Raw genomic sequence first — 22,431 nt, 5'->3', positions numbered from 1 at the left:
TGTGCACTGAACACACATGTTCCACATTAAACTTTGCTGATTGTTTTCTTCTTTTCTAAAACATCCCACCTATACCCCCTAATTGAGTTAGGTGAGAGAAATGTTCTATATCTGTACAGTCCAGTAAAATAGCCACTACCCATGTTTTGCTACTGAGCACCTGAAATGCAGCCAGTGCAACTGAAGAACTGAATTTTTAATCTTACTTAATTTTAACAATTTAAATGGCTATACATGGCTAATGGCTGTGTTACAGGAAAACACAGCTTAATTCTGTTCTTAAAGTTTAATGTGTGTACAAATCATCTGGAACCTTGTTAAAGAACAGACTCTGATTCGACAGGTCTGGGTAGGCCTGAGAGTCTCCATCTCTAAGAGCTCTCAGGTGATGCTGATGCTGCTGGTCCATGGATCACACTTTGAGTAGCAAGATTCTGACTGCTTCAGGAACCACCAGTTTCAGCGAGTCTCAAATGCTGAGTGGATCAATTGTCTCCAAATTTTTCTGATCACACAGCCCGCCAGAAAAAAATTCCTGAGTACCACTGTACTAACATCTTACACATGTTATAAAACAAAACATACAAAACAGAAGATCGTAAACATGAGAAATGATGAAATAAGCAATATTTTATAATGATGATCACAGTGAGTTCACACTATTAATAGCTAATACCTCAAGGCAAAATATACACTTGAAACGAGATTCATTGTTAAGAATAATGGAACTATAATCCACTTTTCTTTTTTTTTTTTTTTTTTTGAGACGGAGTCTTGCTCTGTCACCCAGGCTGGAGTGTAGTGGCACGGTCTCCGCTCACTGCAAGCTCCACCTCCTGGGTTCACACCATCCTCCTGTCTCAGCTTCCCGAGTAGCTGGGACTACAGGTGTGAGCCCCCGTGCCTGGCCAACTTTTTTTTTTTTTTTAGGAGAGTCTTGCTCCTGTCTCTTATACACATCTAGATGTGTATAAGAGACAGGTGATCCACCCGCCTTGGTCTCCCAAAGTGCTGGGACTACAGGTGTGAGCCCCCGTGCCCGGCCCGACATTGTGTTTTAATCTCACACTGTGTCCCACAAAGCTCTTACAGGGAGAGATGGGTCAGTGTAGCCATTTCTGCAGGTGTGCATGAGAGAGAGAGGATTTTACATTTACATTACTGGTATTCTCTTCAATCTACAATCACTTCATAGAAAATTTTTAAAGCCATGTGTATATTTCATGGGAGTTAATTTAGCTAAAATTACCAAAAGCGATCCACTAATTCACCTCACTGACATCTCAGTTGAAAGTGCTTCCCTGAACCAAGCCCTTCTGCAGCCCCTCCTGCTCCACACAGCACAGGTGACCTCTGACGTACACATCAAGCCAGGACACCACCTTCAACCTGAATGCTAAATATTATGATACATCATCTCTTTCCTAATTTTTCAATAAAATATATAAAAATGGACACCTCAGTTCTCCTTCAACATTAAATATGTCTACCCCACTTTGGTAATAACCACTGTTTACATAGTACATAGAATTTTCCAGAATTATTATGAAGTTCTGAAATAAAATTTACCTCCAACAATAATATTGAACATTACATTCTTGAAAACACAAGGTGGAAATTCTTCTTAAATTAGTATGTTAATATAACTACAATTTCAACAGAGGTTACCAGGAACCGAAGAAAATTACTTCAGGCTTTATATGGAAAAATCAATGTCCAAAAGTTGTCAAGATCCTAAAAAAGAATAGCGCCCTGGCCGGGCGTGGTGGCTCACACCTGTAATCCCAGCACTTTGGGAGGCCGATGTGGGCGGATCACGAGGTCAGGAGATCGAGACCATCCTGGCCAACATGGTGAAACCCCGTCTCTACTAAAAATACAAAAAAATTAGCTGGGTGTGGTGGCGCGTGCCTGTAATCCCAGCTACTCGGGAGGCTGAGGCAGGAGAATCACTTGAACCTGGGAGGCAGAGGTTGCAGTGAGCTGAGATTGCGCCGCTACACTTCAGCCTGGTGACAGAGTGAGACTCTGTCTAAAAAAAAGAAAGAAAGGAAAAAAAAAAAAGAATAGTGCCCTACTAGATGTTAATATACATTGTAAATTTATTATCAAAATAACACGGTTCTGGCACAAAAATCAGTAAGTAGATCAAAGAAACAATAAAGAATCAGGAATAGATTGGGATGTACATATAGAAATCCTAACTATAATAAAGGTGGCATTTATTCAATGGCAACGTTATGTTAACTTAGTAAGTGCTCTTGGCAAAAGTGGCTACCTAGAAGAAAATAAAAGTTAGACTCCCCATCTTACTCCCTAAGTAACCCACTGGTTCTCAAATGGGGGCAGTTTTGCCCATCAGCAGACATTAGGCAATGTCTGGAATCTGTCACAACCGCAGGGATGGGGGGTTTGCTAGTAGAATCTTGTGAGTAGACACCAGAGAGTCTGCTAAATGTCCCACAATGTACAGGACAGTCCCATACACAAAAATGTCAATAGTACCAAGGCTGAGAAATTCTACCCTTACCTACCTTAACCCTCAGAGCTAAACAATTAAAGAAGAATGCTATTAGAAGACAAGTGCCAATGTGAAACCTGGTTTCTCCACTCATGACATGTGTGGACACTGGCTTGGACAAGTACCACTCTGAGTCTCATTTCCTTCATCTTGGCTTTTGGGAATAATGATAATGTATATCATGAGCAATGACCAAGGACTCCAGCCAGTCACAGCAGTAAATAAATGGTAGCTATGATGGCTGTTATCAAAAATGAGAAATCATATGAAGAAGTACCTACAAACACATAAATGTTCTTTACAAGAAAAGGGGCATTATGTTCCTAAGAGATCCAGGTTGCTTGACAGAGCAATTTTGGAGACTTAAACTATAGCAATATATTACAAATTCCCCGCGAGCAGGAACTGTGTCCATCTCATTCTCTCTGACAAAGACTGCTACCTTAGAGGACCCAACAGACACGTAATAAATACATTTTTATGTTGCTTTTAGGGAGCAGAGAGAAAAAAACACACTGATAATCCTAGAACCATTATTTACATATAATCATTTGGTGCAGAAACTGACAAGACCCAGCCAGCCTGCTGAATGGGGCCATTTGGGGAGCTCTAAGTGGTTTGCAGTAGTAGCCCTATATTCTGAAACTAGCTGGGGAATTAGCAAAGCCTCTCGCCCCACAGTGTAACCATGGGGACTGGGGATGCTACAAAGCCCAGAAAATTCTCAGAATTCTCTGAGGATGTTTCCATAAGCTCTGGGGCCTCTGAGTTGAAAGACGATGTATTTCTGTGCCATGAGTCTCAAGATGGAACTTGAGTTCTATACTCACCACACACTCCCACTACCCACTCCAAACTTCAGAACTGAGAAGTCATTAAGAACTTCTTCAGCCTCATTTTCCTAGACATAAAATAAGAAGTGGGGAATGAGGGAAGATCACGGTACCTTTCAGTTACAAAAGAGTGCATGTCTAAAACCTCTGCTGAAAGCACAATGATGTTTTTAACAAATATTAACAACAAAAACAACCATCATGAGGACATAGTGAGAATTAATTATAATACTGAAAACATACAGGAATGAAGCAAAGTGCTCTCAGACTCTCAGAAACAGGTGTTATGTGAATACAAGTTGCTAATTGGGTTTTTAAAGTCTTTGTAGCCATTTTAAGTTGCAACTCATGGTCGATGAATAGGAAGTGAATGAAATGATGTACTCATATTTATCATATCTTCATATACTTATAGCATTTTTATAGCATTTACATGTTTGTAAATGGTTCAATCTTTCAATCATTTAAAATATAAAATTTGGATAGATTTTAGAGACGACCATTATATCAAAATCTCAAGAACACTTAAATCACTAATAATGTACTTATATGCATCTGAACATTGTATCTCACCTACTTCTGCATTCATATCTAAAAGTGTAAAACTCTATTACTAGTCTTATCCAGGACCCATCACTGGTAATGCCCATTATATCTTTTTCAGCTTGAAAAACACACACAAAAAAATCTAAGTTACTTCTGATTGACAAAGAGGAAAAAATTTCAATTTTCAATTCAACAGAGTTGAATAGATAGACTATTCAATACAAGACTGCCACAAAGATTTAAAGTAAGACAATCTGAGTTCCTATATTTCATATGAGATAGACATATAAATAGAAAACTCAAATGCTTTAGTAAAATTATTTGCAACTAAATTACCTACACTGTATGCATATGATTCTCAAAATCATGTCTAAGTGTCCCTGTAGTCTACCTTGCAATGCTACCAAATAAATCTTTCTAGAGAATCAATTTTTATTTAAAGATTGTATGTACATGTAGGTAGAGGAGACCTCTATTTTATTTAAAAAACAAATATAGACATTTCATGGTAGTGAAGTATTCACCCGAGTTTTAAGATTAACAGGAAATTTCAAAGAAATTTAGTGCTTTTGCTTTTGTTTGGGTACCTGCTTGCTGTTCTCTGTCATTTCAAAATAGTTCTGGGGAGAGGTTGGAAATCACTAGTGTACTAATTCTCTCAGAAGAAACAAAAAAATTAAAAAAAAAATGTGGGGAAAGACACAGGTCAATCAAGGACAGCTGTAGAACAGCAGTGGGGAAAATGAGCTCTCATACCAACCATGCACGTCTCTCGCTCGTTCTCTCCACCAGGATAAGGCCGATGCTTTGGAGGAAGAGAATAAGAGTAACTCAGCAAGCCATTTAGGAGTGTGGATTGGAAAAAATTCTTTCCCCCAAGAGAATGTGGCTTTACGCTGGCATATTAGATTGGAAAGTGCAAACACAATAATTAACGGTGAATCCTGAAACTTCAACACACCAGAAAAAGGGTGTCACTCCAGAGTGACATGGGAAAATAGGAGGAATAAATTGAGGTAGTCTTGGTGATGCTGGACAGCTCCTCAGGGGGTATGGTGGCAGCCCTGAGAGCTAATCAAATCCTCCACACCCCTCAGGAAGCTCGAGAAAACTGATGAGGAAAGATACGACACCAGAAAGGAGGGGCAGCTGCCAGCAACGGGTGTTCACCCTTCCTAAATCGGAATCCAAAATAATGACCCACTAGCTAAACAAACACCTTCTCATTCCCCGCTCTGCCTTAAGCAAGAGCTCTGAATTCACCTTCCTCAATGTCTGCTCTCTGGGAATAAACCGGCGGCTGCAGTTTCCCATCACAGTAGCATGCATCAATCAGTGCTAAACCCACCGTTTACTTTCTTCCCCACGTGTGATTCCAACAATCAGCGCACTCCAGGGCTGATCCTCGGCCTCGCGTGTGAGCGTTTTCTAGGGCACACCCCAGTAGGCGTTACCTACCCCCTGTGTATTTCGCTTAATTATGAAACCTTTTTCTAGAAGCCCTATAATTCTCCCAAGAGTCAAGGTAATTGGTAAAAATTAGACATGAAGAGACACAAGGCCACTTAAAGAGGACACTTTCGACTATAATTTTTTAAAGGATTTTCTTTTTAGTTTCAATATAATTTTGTACTTTCTCAATTTTGCCCTTTTCAAATGCCAAAGAAAATGTTCGTATTATCCTGTAGGCTATAAAAAAAGGCAATATAATGCATTTGTACTTCACTTAAGGTCTGCAAAGATTTCCTTTCTTTGAAGGCCATCCTTTGAATGTCTTTTAAAAGAAAAAGAAGAGTGAAAAATAATGGACATCTATTCTTGTGGCAAATCACTGTTATTTTGGCAATGAAAGGATTGTGTGTGTGTGTGTGTGTGTGTGTGTGTGTGTGTGTGTGTGGGTGGGTGTCTGTCTGTTCCATTACTTGAGGTCTGTGCTATGTGGCTGCATTATCAAGATATACTTTTGTTACTGATAAATATGTAAACCAAAGACAGATCTATCTTATAATGAATTTATGGTCCTTTAGTGAAAATTTGTAGCAAAATTCCAGGGCATGGTTTTATCCCACTCAATTCATGCAAAATCTATTGAGCAACATCTATTCAAGGCCTGGCACTCTGAGCAAGCAATGGGAATCCAAAGATGGAAGAGGATTCAGCAAACGGAGTGGAGGTGGGCAGACATCTAAAACACAGTAACAGGAGAGACTGAGATTCCAGCAATTGCCGTGTGTCGAAGGCAGGATGAGCAGTTCAAAGGGTGCATGATTACCTCTACTGATGTAAGCATTACACAGAAATCTCAGGCTGCAAGATGGCAGCCAGTGGCATGGGTTAGGGGCAAACAATGCTACTTTGGAAAAGTGAGGCTAAAAGAGAAGTTTTCACATAAAAACCCAGATTTCTGGCTTTTCTTGAAAAAAGTACAAGACCTGGCAACACCTGATAACCACAGGACAGAGGTGAGGCATTGACTCACCGCTTCCCAAGAGTCCCCATTCAATGAGCCAGGCCGCTGTAGGGATCTGACTTTGCAAGCTCTGTCTTAGAATAAAGACAGAGTCTTCAGGATTTTAGGTTCTGGGCCTCAAGAGGAGAAACAAAGGATAAGGGCTGAGCATTCTCTGAGATTTGCTTTCCTGGAAATAAAACAGCAAAAGCCAAAAGAATTGTTTCTCTTGCATCACTTGACCCTGGGTGGTCAAGGCTGACTCAATGAGTCATCTGTGTTGCTGAGTACAGCTTGCTGATATGGCCTAAGAGGAAACATTTCACAGACTCCAAGCATATGGTCAATTTGGGATGCAGCAGCTCACTGTAGCTCTCAGCAACCCACTGCATCTCTGCTAAGGATCACTGGAGGAATCTGTTCTAGAACAAGGACTAGAACAAACCTTGGCTAAGTCAGCAGCTACAGAAGTGGGCCCTGGCCTGAGGGGCTCACCACAGCTCCACACACAGCCTCCCTCAGGCTTGTTTCCAGCATCAGGCCCCCAGACTTCTCATGCCTGCCCTCCCACTGTTTCCCTTTGGACACCACGTTCCACTTGTTCCACAATGTCAATAATGGACAGGCCCTTCCCACTATTTCTCTCCCTATTCCAATCTACCCATCATGCCCAACCCAGAGCAAATGAGAGCCGCAGAGCCTCCTTTTCTAAAACACTCTTACTAACGAATTTCAGGTTAGAGATTCAAACCAAGACCTGTAGACTTAGCTGGGCAATTATAAATTATAAATGCAGAATATATTTTGCAACTCCCTCGTAGATAGATAAGTTTCTTGAAATCTAGGAGCTCCTTAGAGTCATCTTTGCATGGTGGATTACATAGACACGTTTACCTTAGAAAAATCCAACTAAAAGGGATAAATGTTTACCACTTAAAACAGTGCCAGTTACTCTATTCAATAGGCAGATGTGCCCCAGAATGAACTCTAGAAGGGAGACGTGGAGTTCCTGTTCTCTCAGTGTCAATTCCCACAAACGCCTCCCTAGGTGCAAACATTTCACCACCCTGGGTGTGATTCCAATGAATACTCACTATAAACCCAAACCAGCTTACTTCCCCATGGGGTTCACTGTTGGAAAAGCAATCTGATTCAGTCCTGAAGGACAATATGCATTGGTCAGGTAGAGAGATGCCACAGAATGACATTTTATGGGCACCTCAAAAGATTTTCAAGGGTAACTTTGACTGTACACATTTTCCACCTTCCAAAAGAATTTTAGAATTGTAGCCTCTGCATTAACTATAGCTCCTCCATGTGCCCCCATCCCAGTCCTAGGCCAAAAGGTGCCTGATAAATGTCCACAGAGTTCCTTAGTGTCCTGGTCTCTGGACCATGTAAGGCATTACTCTACGAAAGCTATGGCCAAATAACTTCAATTCATTCATGATGAAAAACACACCAATGACACCCTAGCTCCATGTGTGAACAATGACAATTCAACTGCTGAAAAATGACCAGTACTATGCAATTTGGTACTGCACTTACATCTACAACCACAAAACAACCTAGAATTAAACCCACACTCATGAAACATCAGAAGTGATGTTCTAATAACTGACTTCTCTTAGCCATCAAGTTTCAAGATCTTTAGCAACTCATTCTAAGGAAAACTGCTTGAAAAAAATGAAGGATCACTTAACTATACTTAGAATTCAGAGTGAGTGCAACTATATTGTCTATTAAAAATCACTAAGTGTTTCAAAGAAAGAGTTGAGAAAATGAAGTACAAACTCTCTTTCTACTTGTTCACTAAGTATTTCATATTCAGCTATTCATTCTTGAGTCAAAGTAACTTGAGTCAAAGCAACTGACTTGCCTAAATTCAACGCACTTAGAATTAAGAACAATTTACAGTTAGATGTGTGGCTAGGCCTGCCATGGTAAAATGAAATGGCAGTTATTAGAATTTTCAAAAGAAAAGATCAGGTAATTTTTCATGGATGTAAGTGAAATCTGTCAAAATGGCAGTGAGCTCAGAGGAATGTTACTGCACTTGAGAACTACTTTTGGAATGACTCATTAATAATTTAGTTAGACTGTCAACGATGCTCTCCAATTACTCACATACCACTAGAAAACATTTCATTAGGAGATTTAAATAAACTCTTCCTGCCTCATGCTCATTACTCCCCATGTCTGCCCAAAAGAAATCAGGCCCAAGTTAAAAGCTGCCCCTCCAGAAACATTTCCTTGGTTTCCCTTCCAGTGAGAAGTGGCATCTCCTTCTCCCAAACTCCCATGGCATGAGACATATATCTCATTTACTTAATTAGACTGCAAGTGCCTGGAAGGCAGGCTCCACATTCAACTGAGCCTGGCACTTGCACCCTCTAACTTCCCAAAACATAGGGCTACTAGCACAGTACGCTGAAAAGAGTACACACCCAGCAAGTGTTCGTGAATGGGTAAGGGAATAAATGCAGGCTTGAGGGGTTCTGTTTGGTGGTTCTGACATATCCCAAAGCCCAGTTATTTGCTAAAAATTTTATGTGAACCCTTCAAACACATTAGGTTGATACTGAAGTTTCACACAGTCATCTCATGGTGATTCTTGGTAATGAACTTCATTTGGACTAACAATAATCGAGAACGTGTATCTACCTCTCTTTCAATGTGCGCCACTTGAAAAATATTAGCCAAATATTTCTTTCTCTTTTAACAGCTAACTCATTTCATTTAACAGCATCTATAGCTGTCAGAACTTTGGCAGACTTTGTGAAAAGTATCACTTTAACTGTCTGAATTAAAAATTAATCACAAAAGTCTTCCTTTGTTTTGTTTTTACTACTTAAACTCCCTATTGCTAAAGTACTGTGGGTTTTTTTGCTTTTGTTTGTTTGTTTGTTTTTTGAGACAGGATCTTATTCTGTCACCCAGGCTGGAGTGCAATCACACAGTCACATCCCAGGAGTCTCCTGGCATGCGCCACTACACCCAGCTAATTTTTAAAATTTTTAGTAGATACTAGGTCTCACTTCACTGCCCAGGCTGGCCTGGAACTTCTGAGCTCAAGAGAATCTTCTGCCTTGGTCTCCCAAAGTGCTGGGATTATAGGTGTGAGCCACTGCGCCTGGCCCTGATGTTTTTTTGTTTGCTTATTTTTAAGATCGTTGAGGTCTTTTCCTCATAATACAAAAAAAAAAAAAAAAATGCAGTTACTGCATTTGCTAGGAGAGAAAATTCCTGTACTTTAAAATTATATTTTACAATGACTCTGCTTCCAACCTCCACCACTCCTCCCACCCAATACTATTGGGGCTGGAAGTGGGGGTGATCCTCTTGATTATTTTTGCCTTGTTTTACATGATAAATTATCAAACTTTTTTTTTTCTTTTTTTTCCCAAAAAAGGCAGTTCCAAAGACCCAACACAAAGTTACCCAAGGAATTTCCTTCTCTGGATCTGCTTGTCCAGGAGCTGAAATGTTCATTAAGGTCACCAGGCAGGCAGTTCAGGAACTCTGGACAAAAGTGAGCTCAAACCCAAGGAGACTGCCAACTTCCCTTTCTTGAAAACCCTCCTGCATACAATGTCTCATTCCTCTCAACAGTTTGCTCATTTTTGGCTTCTGAAGAGTAAGTTCATTTGTTCATGCTACCTCAGTGGAAGTAAATAACCCCTATTGAGCCCCCAGCTTCACTGCTGGCTTGTAATGCACTATTCCCCAAAGTGGTGGTTCTTATTTCTGACCCATCTTGTCCCATCAGATAACTCAGAGTTTGGTGCAAGCCTTGCAAATCATGTAGTACCAGCCCCTCATTGTAGCAGCTAGAAAACGGAGGACAAGAAAAATCCACTGATGTGCCCTTGCATCACACTAGTTACTAGTAGCCAAATACAGTCTAGAACGCTAGAATGCAGGCCTCCTGGCCATGAGTCCTGTGTTCTTTCTTACCTAGCCTGGTGCTTACAGCTCTCCTAGGAGTAGAGTGGCAAGCCCCAGTAGTGTTGCTGAGTGCCAGGCATGAAGCTAGGCAAGAATTAGGTCCTCTACACCCTTGCTACTCAAAGTGCATGCCACGGACCATCAGCGTCTGCCCCATCTGGAAACCAGTTAGAAATGTCGACTCCCAGGCCTCCCCCGAGACCTGCTGTATCAGACTCTGCTCTTTAACCATATCCCCAGGAGACTCACAGGCACATTAAAGTTTGAGAAGTGTTGCTCCACAGCAGGGAGAAAAAAAAAAAAAAAAAAAGATACGCCTTCACTTTCTGAGTTAAGCTCAGGCCATGTCCTGAGCTCATGTCACCTCCTATGGCAGATCACACTGAAGGATGTGCTGGTGATCTGACCCAAATGGACTTGTCTTCTTTAAACACTAAGGCCGCTCAGATAATCTGCAGAATAGAATCCCTGGAGCCCCGTGGATGCCTTATGTAATCCATACAACACATTTGTCTGTTTTGTTTCCTTGCTGAAATTCTGATTTGCTTACAGACTACTGAGGGGTAAAATGCGGGAAATGTTGAGTAATAAAAGTATTTCTTTATGGAAGATCAAATATATCCTCCCCCACTTTTTTTTTCCTAACGTGATTCTCCGTAAGAATTGTGAGCAAAGGAACTCAGCACATGCTTCATGCCGGATTAAGAATGCAGGAAGGGAGTCAGCCTTCCTGGGAGCAAGGCAGAGCTCTGCTGGCTGCCATCCGTGTGACCTTGACAACTCAACCTTTGTGTCTCAGTACTGTGGGGTTTTTTTGCTTTTTTTTTTTTTTTTCTGTTTGTTTGTTTTTTGAGACAGGATCTCATTCTGTCATCCAGGCTGGAGTGCAGTCACACAGTCACATCCTAGGAGCCTCCAGTTCCTGGGCTCAAGTAATCCTCCCACCTCAGCCTCCCGGGTAGCTGGGACTACAGGCATGCGCCACTACACCCAGCTAATTTTAAAAATGTTTAGTAGATACCAGGTCTCGCTACGTTGCCCAGGCTGGTCTGGAACTTCTGAGATCAAGAGAATCTTCTGCCTTTAAAATGGGAACAAAAATAACACTTTTGCTTTTCATCGCAGGATGCTAGGAAACCTTATAGGCATATGATACAGATGAAATGATAATGATCAAGCCTGGCATACAGTGAGTGCTCACTAAATATAAGCTACTGTCATTATACATATCCTATGCGTCAGTGTCATTTAAAACCACTGTGGCCCCCAGAATAGTTTCTTCTCATGATTGACCTATATAATGATCAACAGCCAATCAACATAAAGGAACCAATAATGGACTGGGCCTGGTGGCTTACACCAGTAATCCCAGCATTTGGGAAACCTATGTGGGAAACTCTCTTGAGCTCAGAAGTTCCAGACCAGTCTGGGCAACATGGCGAAACCTGGTCTCTACCAAAAATAAAAAAGTTAGCCGGGTGTGGTGGCGTGTACCTGCAGTGCCAGCTACCTGGGAGGCTGAGGTGGGAGGATGGCTTGAGCCTGAGAGGCAAAAGTTGAAGTGAGCTGAGATCATGCCACTGTGCTCTAGCCTGGGTGACAGTGAGACCCCATCTCAAAGAAATAAAAAAGAAAATAAAAGAAACCAATATGCAGCCAGGCTCAGTGGCTCACACCTGTAATCCCAGTGGTTTGGGAGGCCAAGGTGAAAGGATTGCTTGAGGCCAGGATTTCAAGACCAGCCTAGACAACATAGCGAGACCTCGTTTCTACAGGAAAAAAAAAAAAAAAAAAGAGAGAGAGAGAGAGAGAAAGACAAACTAATACACATAAAAGGCAGACATTGAGAAAAGTCTCGCCCTACCCAAAAATGTGTGAATTCTGGGTTTGAGCAAAAACATGCACCACCTTTCACTTCAAATTCTAATGTGTGTTGATGTAGTCTAAGAGCCCCAGAGCTTGATCAACCATGAAGAAATAAAGGAAAGGAAAGAGGAGTCAGTCTTAGTCACGCAACCTCATGCCTCACAGCTGTCCCTTGTGAGCACACCAGCCAAATGCTTTGTCTACCTGCAAAGTGACTTTAAAAAGAGAGAACAAGGAGGAGCTGCTCTGCACTCCCTTTAAAAAATGTGGCACATGCTGTCATTCCTTCTATGATAGTTGGCCAGAAGACAAACTTGATTTCCTTTCCCAGACTGCATTTTAATTTTAATTTTTATGAAAGCAGGAGAAACATACTGCTCTCTCCATCCCATCCTCATTGTTTTTTTTTAAGAAAAACAAAATTAATATTGTTCCTTTTGAAAGACGAACCCCACTTCTTTTTTCTTAATTAGGCTCAACTGAAATATAGGCATAAACACTCAACTGGGCGAGCCACTCTGAAAAACATCCCCAAGCCCTGAAAATCTAAATCAAGACCAAACCAATTATAGCATTTTATTTAGGTGGTGTTTATTTTTTGTATTTTTTTTAACTGTCAAGCGATTGACAGAATTTATGGTAGACGCAAAATGTTCAAGTATTTCTAGACTTTGGGGGAAGACGTTAAGTTTGTATATAGCCTCTAAACAGAATCATTGTGTTTTCCAGCCACACCTTTCAGTTTAAGAGTATTGCACTTTTACCGGCCGCATCATTCTGGGTGTATACTTCTTCTAAGGAGACATTTTTCTAGCTGAGTTTAATCCAGTGAGTTAAAAGAGGGAGAGAATGCAAAATGGAACTCTCTACTTGCAGTTGGACATGCATTTGCTTTTCATCGCAGGATGCTAGGAAACCTCTCTGGTTGTCTAACTTTTTGCCTCACTTGTCTGAGGGCTGAGGCCCCGTGGACAGCATGCAAATTTCAACCCCCAACCCCATCCTCTCACTTCCCCTCCTCTATTGAGCATACCTTAGCCACAACAGGATGCTACTCATTGACCCATGGAGGCCTTACCTGTCGGTTTTCTTGATCAGGATGGCTCTAAAGATGTGCTCCAGGGGCGTCTTCTCCCGCTCATGCGTGGGCTGCACGAAGGGGTGCAGGGCTGCCAGAGAGAAGCCCTGCTGGTACAGCTCCAGGAGCTGCGCGGGCAGGTCACGCAGGGAGGCCAGCCTCACCGCTGAGGACGCGGGGAGCTCCGCTGGAGTGGAGAGAGGAGAGGCTCATCAGAAACCCACCACAACGCCCACCCAGCCCTGCCCAAGCCCCGCTTCCCTTGCCCTCGGGGAGGATCCTCTAGGTCACTGCTAAAATGAGTTTGTCCCAGTTTTTACTGTCTTCAAACAGACTTTATAAGCAGGTTGTCATTTTCCAAATCATCCAAAGGCATTAATAATTGGATGTCGGCCAGGCGTGGTGGCTCAGGCCTATAATCCCAGCACTCTGCGAGGCCGAGGCAGATAGATTGCTTGAGCCCAGAAGTTTGAGACCAGCCTGGGCAACATGGTGAAACCTGGTCTCTAAAAAAAAAAAAAAAAAAACCTCAAAATTAGCCAGTGCTTGTGGTCCTGGCTACCCAGGAGGCTGAGGTGGGAAGATCGCTTGAGCCGGAAACGGGAAGGTTTGCAGTGAGCCATGATCAGGCCACTGCACTCTAGCCTGGGCAACAGAGCAAGACATTGTCTCAAAAATGAAATAAAATAAAATAATAATGGAATGTTCTAGATCTAGAGTCGTCTTCTCACTGATCACAATGAAAAAGTCATTTCTACCCTCTAAAAAAACAACAACAACACAACAACAAAACAGAAATAAAGAAAGAAAGGAAGGGAAAAGAAGAAAAACACCTTGAGCAAATATAAAAATACTAAGTGGCAAAAAGCAGCATAAACAAACTGAAAAGACAAACTGGAGCAAAATTTCTGTGACCCTTAAGACAAAGGGCTAATTTCCTTAATTTGCGAACCCCTCCTCGACCCCAAAATAATTTTTAAATGGGTAAAATATATGAATAGGCAATTGCCTTAAAAATGTAAAAGGCTAACCAATATTTGAAAAGACACTCTAATTCAGCATTAGAATTACACAAATCAAAACCAGGAATATTTTTACTGATTGAATTATTTTAAAATTTGGATTTTTAATTTACTTATTTTTGAGAAGGGCAAATAAGGTTCAAAAGTCAAAAGGTACAAATGTGTATTCAGTGAAAAGTCTACATCCTAGCCCTATCCTCTGCTTCCTACATTTATTTCCTTAGAGGCAATCAGTGTTATCTTTTCGTGTGTATATGCATTAACAATCAAATAATTCATACAAAAGTAAGTCAGTCTATATATTTCCCTCCTCTTCTACACAAATGTCAGCATAACATTACACACCTAGCTTTTTAAAATCAATTTTTATCAATTAACAGTATACTTTTCAGCCAGGGGCGGTGGCTCACACCTGTAATCCCTGCACTTTGGGAGGCTGAGGCGGGCAGATCACTTGAGGTCAGGAGTTTGAGACCAGCCTGGCCAACATAATGAAACCCCACCTCTACTAAAAATACAAAAAATTAGTCGGGTGTGGTAGTGCATGCCTGGAATCCCAGCTACTCAGGAGGCTGAGGCGGAAGAATCTCCTGAACCCAGGAGGCAGAGGTTGCAGTGAGCCGAGATTGCACCACTGCACTCCAGCCTGAGCAACAAGAGCTAAACTCCGTCTCAACAAACAAACAACAAAACAAAACAGTATACTTTTCTTAGAGACCATTTCATAGCAGTACACAGAGTTCTTTCTCATTCTTTTCTACAGATCCATTGTGTGATATACCATGGAGTATGCAAACTTTTGCTTTTGTAAGTAATTTTTTTTTTTTTTTTTTTTGAGACGGAGTCTCTCTCTGTAGCCCAGGCTGGAGTGCAGTGGCCAGATCTCAGCTCACTGCAAGCTCCGCCTCCTGGGTTCACGTCATTCTCCGGCCTCAGCCTCCCGAGTAGCTGGGACTACAGGCGCCCGCCACCTCGCCCGGCTAGTTTTTTGTATTTCTTAGTAGAGATGGGGTTTCACCGTGTTAGCCAGGATGGTCTCGATCTCCTGACCTCGTGATCCACCCGTCTCGGCCTCCCAAAGTGCTGGGATTACAGGCTTGAGCCACCGCGCCCGGCCTGTAAGTAATTTTTTAGTGAAAAATATCATTCCTACATTTCACATGTGTGTGCTTACAGTACATACAAAAAATAAATTCCTAGACGTGGAATTGCTGGGTTAAAAATATACGCATTGTGTGCCTGCATCAAAACATCTCATGTACCCTGTAAATATATACACCTACTATGTACCCACAAAAAATAAAAAAATTAAAAAATAAATAAATAATTAGAGGTGTAAATATATATATATCACACACATATATATGTGTGCATTGTAATTTTTTTCAACGAGTGCTACATTTCCTCCATAGAGTAGTATGGATTTATCTACTATCAGTGATGTATAAAGTTGTTTCTTTTCCCATACTCTGGCTACTCTCAGTAGAAAAAAAGATCCCTGTGAGATGGTAACTTATATTTCTCTTATTATGTAATTTGTATTTTTTCTTATTAAACATTTCATATTTAAATGCTGTGTTTCCTTGTCTGTGAACTCTCTGTCCGTTATCTTTGCCTGGTGTCCTATTGGGTCATTGGACGTTTTTCTATTGGTTTGTAAGAACTCTTTACATATTAGGAAATTTAGTTTTTATTTATCTGTCCCCAATTTGGTGCTTGTCTTTTGACTTTGCATATGGTGGGTTTTGCCATGAAAAACTTTTCTTTTTTTTAGATGAAGTCTTGCTCTGTTGCCCAGGCTGGAGTGCAGTGGCGCTATCCCCACTCACTGCAAACTCTGCCTCCTGGGTTCAAGTGATTCCATGAAAAACTTTTTAAATGAAGCTGAATTTACCAATCTTGCTTTCAGTGGCTTCCGAGTTTTATGTCATAACAGAAAGACCTGGGATTATAAAACAATTCTCTTGTGAATTCTCATAATACATATTTCATTTTTTGCATATAAATCTTTTATCGATTTGGCATTTATCCCACGTAAAGTGTGCAGTACGAATTTAACTCCCCCCCACCACAGGGGTTTATCCATTTTTTCTCATTGATTTGAGATGCCATATATCATATGCCATTTGTCATTCGTTATATTCCCAAATATCAGCTTATGACTGTGATCCATGAATCTATTTGTATAAAACCCTAGTTTAAACAATTTTAATTTCGTATTGTGTTTTAATATCTGCTTAAACCATTTATCAAATCTTCCTATATTCCTGTTTATATTTTGAATCTTCCTAATTTGTTTTTCTAAATGATCTTTAAAAATCAGCTCAGTAAATTCCCCTTCCTCCACTAAAAAAGTCTGTGGGTATTTTTATTGGGTCACATTCAAATCATTGCTTAACTGAGAATGAGTATTTTCACCATGCTGCAAGTTCCCATGCAAGAAACTGGCACAATTTTGATTCGTTCAAGTCTTCCTTTGGGTCCCTCTGGAGCATACTAAAGTTTTCTTCACACAGATAGTACATATTTATCAGGTTTATTCCTAGTTATTCTATATCTTATTGCTACTGGAATAATATATTTTCCTTTTTCACTTCTGTAATAGTCACTGCGTGCAAGGGTGTTGGGGAAACAGGCATGGCCCTCATCGTGGTAGCAGTGAACCTTTCTTGAGGGCAGGATGCTATTGACCTTCAAACCTAAAAATGCACACACTCTTTGTCCAGCAATCCCACTACTGGTAGTACTTCTATGACTGGACTCACAAATGTCTTTCAAGATATATGGACAAAGATATTTACTACTGGGTTGCTCTAATAGCAATCTTAATTGCAGGACCAGTTAAACACTGGAATACCCCAGTGATTAATCCTAGGAACCATTAAGAAGATTAGAGTAAATCGGTTATGTGCTGATACAGAAATGAGTCCAAGATACATTGCTAAGTTAAAAAAAAAAGGTGCCTAACAGTGTTAATGGTATGGTCACTCTTGTGTAAATAATATTAGAAGGATGGACAGATATAAATAAAAATCTTTTTTTTTTTTTTTTCCTGGAAGAAATCACAAAAACATCAACATTGACGAGAGGGACTGGAAGAGGGAGGAAAGAGTAGAAAGTCGTTTTTACTGTATTTTATACTTTTGATCCCATTACCACCAACAGGAGTCATTTGGGTGGAAGGCTTAGGAGTCATTTTTATTTTTCTCTCTATATAAAAACAATATTATTAAAAAGTTTTTAATGTACCTTAAAAATAATGTGCTTTTTAAATTTTCTAATTTTTCTTAAATTTATTCTTCTTTATTTATTTTGAGACAGAGTCTCGTTCTGTCACCCAGGCTGGAGCAAAGTGGTGCGATCACAGCTCCCTGCAGCCTTAATCTCTTGGGATCAAGGGATCCTCCTATTGCCTCAGCCTCCAGAGTTGCTGGGACTACAGGCACATGCTGGCATGTCCCGCTAATTTTTAAATTTCTTGTAGAGACAGGGTCTTGCCATGTTGCCCAGGCTGGTCACAAACTCCTGGTTTTAAACGATCTTCCTGCCTGGGCCTTAACGTACTGTTTTTTTTGGGTTTTGTTTTGTTTTGTTTTGTTTTTGAGACAGTCTCCCTCTTTGGCCCAGGCTGGAGTGCAGTGGCACGATCTTGGCTCACTGCAACCTCTGCCTCCCAGGTTCAAGTGATTCCCCTGCCTCAGCCTCCTGAGTAGCTGGACTACAGGCACACGACAGCATGCCTAGCTAATTTTTGTAATTTTAGTAGAGACAGGTTTCACCATGTTGGCCAGGATGATCTCGATCTCCTGACCTAGTGATCCACCCACCTCAGCCTCTCCCTAAAGTGCTGGGATTACAGGCGTGAGACACCGTGCCCGGTCAGTGTCCTCTTTTTTAAAAAAAATTTAAAACAAAACCTAGGGGTACTTAAGAACCACCTAACATCAGATACTGTAACTCTCATTTCCATACATCGTGCAAGAAATTTATAGGAAAAAATATCTATAGCAATGATTGACTCTAACACAAGCATTCAGCATCCTGGAGAAGGCTCTATTAATAAGAGTGACAAATGTAGGACTGGTCAGGAAAGCAGAAAAGTATGCAATCTTTCTCCTGAAAGGTACATTCAGGACATGCTGCTAGATAAACAAATCCAAAGGTAAGTATGGTAAAGAATCCCGAGCCTCTCCGTATTCCCCGTGCATGGAAACCTGTCAAGGTGTCTCACAAGCAGCTTCTTGGATGCAGGCGAGAGGGACCCTGCTCTAAACCTTGTTACAGCAGGGGTCCCCAAGCCTGGGGCCACGGACGGGTATTAGGGGCTGTCCGTACTAGAGGCTGCACAGCAGGAGGTGAGCGAGCATTATCACCTGAGCTCTGCCTCCTGTCAGATCAACAGCGGTATTAGATTCTCTTAGGAGAGTGAACCCTATTGTGAACCGCGCATATGAGCGATCTATGAGATCTCCTTACGAGATCTCCAATGCCTGATGATCTGTCACTGTCTCCCATCACCTCTAGATGGGACCGTCTAGTTGCAGGAAAACAAGCTCAGGGCTCGCACTGAGTCTGCATTATGGTGAGTCGTATAATTATTTCAATATATATTATAATGTAATAATAATAGAAATAAAGTGTACTGTAAATATAATGCACTTGAATCATCCCAAAATCACTGCCCCGCCCAACCCTATCTGTGGAAAAACTGCCTTCCATAAACCAGTCCCTGGTGCCAAAAAGGGTGGAAACTGCTGCTTTAGAGCAAGGGTCCTCAAAGCACACAACCTGGTCCAGCAGCACTTGGGAACTTGTTAGAAATGAGAAAACTTACCCGGGCGCGGTGGCTCACGCCTGTAATCTTAGTACTTTGGGAAGCCAAGGCGGGCGGATCAGAAGGTTAAGAGATCAAGACCATCCTGGCTAACACGGTGAAACCCTGTCTCTACTAAAAATACAAAAAATTAGCCAGGTATGGTGGTGGGCACCTGTAGTCCCAGCTACTCGGGAGGCTGAGGCAGGAGAATCGCTTGAACCTGGGAGGCGGAGGTTGCAGTGAGCCGAGATGGCGCCACTGCACTCCAACCTGGGTGACAGAGCAAGACTCCATCTCAAAAAAAAAAAAACCCCAAAAAAACCCCAAAAACAAAGAAATGAGAAAGCTTGGGTCCTACCCTAGACTTACAGAATCAGAATCTGAGCCATCTGTGTCTCACAAGCTCCCCAGGGAGTTCGACTGCCCCCAAGGGTTTCACCTTGGCCCTCTTCCACCCACTCTACTCTCCACAGGCAAGAAAACCTGCGACCAGCACCCAGCTTCACATAGCCCAGCCCCTAGAACCCCCTGCCTTGTCAGCCCTGGGCCCGATCTGGGGACCATGCAGACTTACTCCTCAGTCTGCAGGGAGGGTGGATGGTGCCCTTTGTGTGCACTCCCAGGCCCAAGGCAGGGCAGAGACTAAGAGCTAAGAGGAGGCAAGTGAGGAGATAACTCACCACAGGTACAAACTTTAAAGGAGCTCAATATCCAAGATAAATAAATATTTAATGTAATATGTGATAAAATAAAAATCAGGGCAAAAAATTAATGATGAACAACATATCAAAATTTTTGATAAAGATCAGATCAGGCTGAGTGCCAGTGGCTTACGCCTGTAATCCCAGCACTTGTGGGAGGCCGAGGCAGGAGAATCGCCTGAGCCCAGGAGTTTGAGACCAGCCTAGGCAATAAGCCAAAACTCCATGTGTACAAAAAAATACAAAAATTAGCTGAGTGTGGTGGCATGTGCCTGTAGGGCCAGCTACTAGGGAGGCTGAGATGGGAAGATCACTTGAGCCCAGAGAGGTCGAGGATGCAGTGAGCTGAGATTGCACCACTGCACTCCAGCCTGGAGTGACCGAGTTACCTTATAAATAAATAAATAAATAAATAAGGATAGGATTGGTGTTTTTTCCTTTCACCTTAAGCCCCAATACAGCTCGCAGAGTACTGTCACTAATCCTGTCTTTATTTATTATAAAATGTTGCCTCACTCCCCTCACCCTAATCCTGGCCCAGCCCAAGATCTCCTTTTGTCCTCTTGTCCCAGATCCTGCAAATGTTGGGTGTGGACTTCATGGAAATCAGGGGCAGGTTTCATCTGCTGTCAACAGATTACAAGGCTGCTGAACCAAAAGGGCAAAACCACACGTGGCGGAGACACTGTTTGTTTTATTTGAAAAACTGAATGGACTTTCGGTGGGAGTGTAAGCCTTTATGGAGGGCAACGGCACGTTGTCAATCAAACCTAAAGCTACTATCCAGCACCGAGATCCCCTCTTCTTTGATAAAACTATATACAAACAGCATCTGTGAGGCATTGAATACGAGCCCTCAAACTCAGCCAGTCTCTACAGTTCAATGTTCTTTAAACGTTTCAAATTTTTCAAACTCTTCCTGCTATAATAAAATAAACCTTGAGAGTTTGATAATTAATATATTTGTTTCCTCTTATGCACCACACTAAAATAAAAAATAAAAGCAGTTAATATGTTTAGAAGACAGGGCTCTTGCTGGGCATGGTGGCTCACACTTGTAATCGCAGCACTTTGGGAGGCTGAGGCAGGTAGATCACTTGAGAGCAGGAGTTCGAGACCAGCCTGGCCAACATGGTGAAACTCTGTCTCTACCAAAAATACAAAAATTAGCCGCACATGTTGGCGTGCGCCTATGGTCCCGGCTACTCTGGGGGCTGAGGCGGGAGGATCACTTGAGTCCCGGAGGTGGGGGTTGCAGTGAGCCAAAATCACACCACTGCACTCCAGCCTGGGAGATAGAGTAAGACCTCTGTCTCAGACAAAAAAAAAAGAAGACAGGGTTCTATACCAGCTGCTTTCCTCACTGCTTGCTAACCCCCGGCATGTGAACACTCAATTTCTTTGTACAAAATGGTGATAACAACATCAACCAGTCTTCCATCATAGCATCATTGTGAGGATCAAGTGGGATGATGTGTGTGTAATCTACAGAGCACAAAACAATCATGGGCGGTGGCACTGGCTGTGGCGAATGGAAGGAGTGGTCACCCTGGGATGGGATGACAACATGATATGGGGCCATGAAATCCTTCCCCATTCCCACCCACACCCCTTAACCTCCATGCTCCCAAATCAGTGCACTAAAAATGTTAGTCCATCAACCACTTTATATTTAAATGCTTCCTGAATAAAACATAATACCTTTTAAATTTTTATCTTTAAAATCTAAAGATGTATCTCCTGTCAAAGCTAAGCAATTTTATGGCTTTAATTTTTGGTATGCATGCTGTCAAAGTAAGTTTAGCTTCATGGTTAAAAGAAACAAATAAAAATGAATCTCAATGATCTTAAAGCAATAAAAAAAAAGGCTCCTATTGTAAGTATGATTAAAGGCCTTAATCTCATGTTTCTATTTGAACCCTAACCTTAAAAATACAAAAGAAAACACAGTTCTTACGAAGTGACCAATTCCCCAGTGTTGCTCCTAGGTAAACAAACAAAGGAATGGTTTCTCCATTTGGATGGACATACAAATTGTAGCCTGTTGGTCTCTTTCTCACCCTACTTATCAGAGTAACCTCTCCACTATTTTGTTTTGTAATAGTTGCCTGATTTCATTTACAAATTATGTAACCTTGGGCAAGCTATATAGCTCCCTCCCCATCTCTTGGGACCCTCATTTACAAAATGAAGACCTTGAATGGGCAATTGCAAAAGGCGCTTTCAACTTTAAAATGCAATAATTTTAGTATTTCAATTTGGAGGCTAAAGTACCAGTTTCTAACTAAAAAGTAACATTGGATAATATAACAAATGTTTTCAATGTTAACTGAAAGAGTTCCCCCAAACCAGAGCTAGAATTGGAATACGGAACACCCACATGGCATGTGTGGGTGGCGGCGGGGAGGAAGGAGAGGTTGGAAGATACCCGCTGCCAGTGGGCGGGAGAAACATCACTGCTGCCCGAGGGTTCCTGCCTTCTGCCTGCCCAGGCACTAGGGATTCTGGTTAACTGTCCTCCGGGGCAGTGTGGGGAGCTTTTCAGAGGAGTTCTAGGGAACAGAGGCCTGTCCAGTGGTGGGAGAGAAAACGAATATTTTAAGTATCACTGAGGATGATGGGTCTCCTTCATCCTAGAGGAGAGCTACAAG

General features: G+C 41.7%; 1 protein-coding gene across 2 annotated transcripts in view; it reads right to left on the bottom strand.

Annotated features, from left to right (window-relative positions):
* Window positions 1–22,431, bottom strand: part of RFTN1 (raftlin, lipid raft linker 1) — a 203,421-nt gene that overhangs the window by 104,063 nt on the left and 76,927 nt on the right. For both annotated transcript variants that reach the window (XM_011977936.1, XM_011977937.1), the window contains one exon: window positions 13,242–13,428. In XM_011977936.1, the coding sequence (XP_011833326.1) occupies window positions 13,242–13,428 (187 nt within the window). The remainder of the gene's footprint in view (window positions 1–13,241; window positions 13,429–22,431) is intronic.

Source organism: Mandrillus leucophaeus, unplaced genomic scaffold (assembly GCF_000951045.1).
Source record: "Mandrillus leucophaeus isolate KB7577 unplaced genomic scaffold, Mleu.le_1.0 Scaffold186, whole genome shotgun sequence".
Classification (NCBI taxonomy): domain Eukaryota; kingdom Metazoa; phylum Chordata; class Mammalia; order Primates; family Cercopithecidae; genus Mandrillus; species Mandrillus leucophaeus.
The sequence above is the reverse complement of the archived record's forward strand: the minus strand, read 5'-3'. Positions and strand labels throughout refer to the sequence as shown.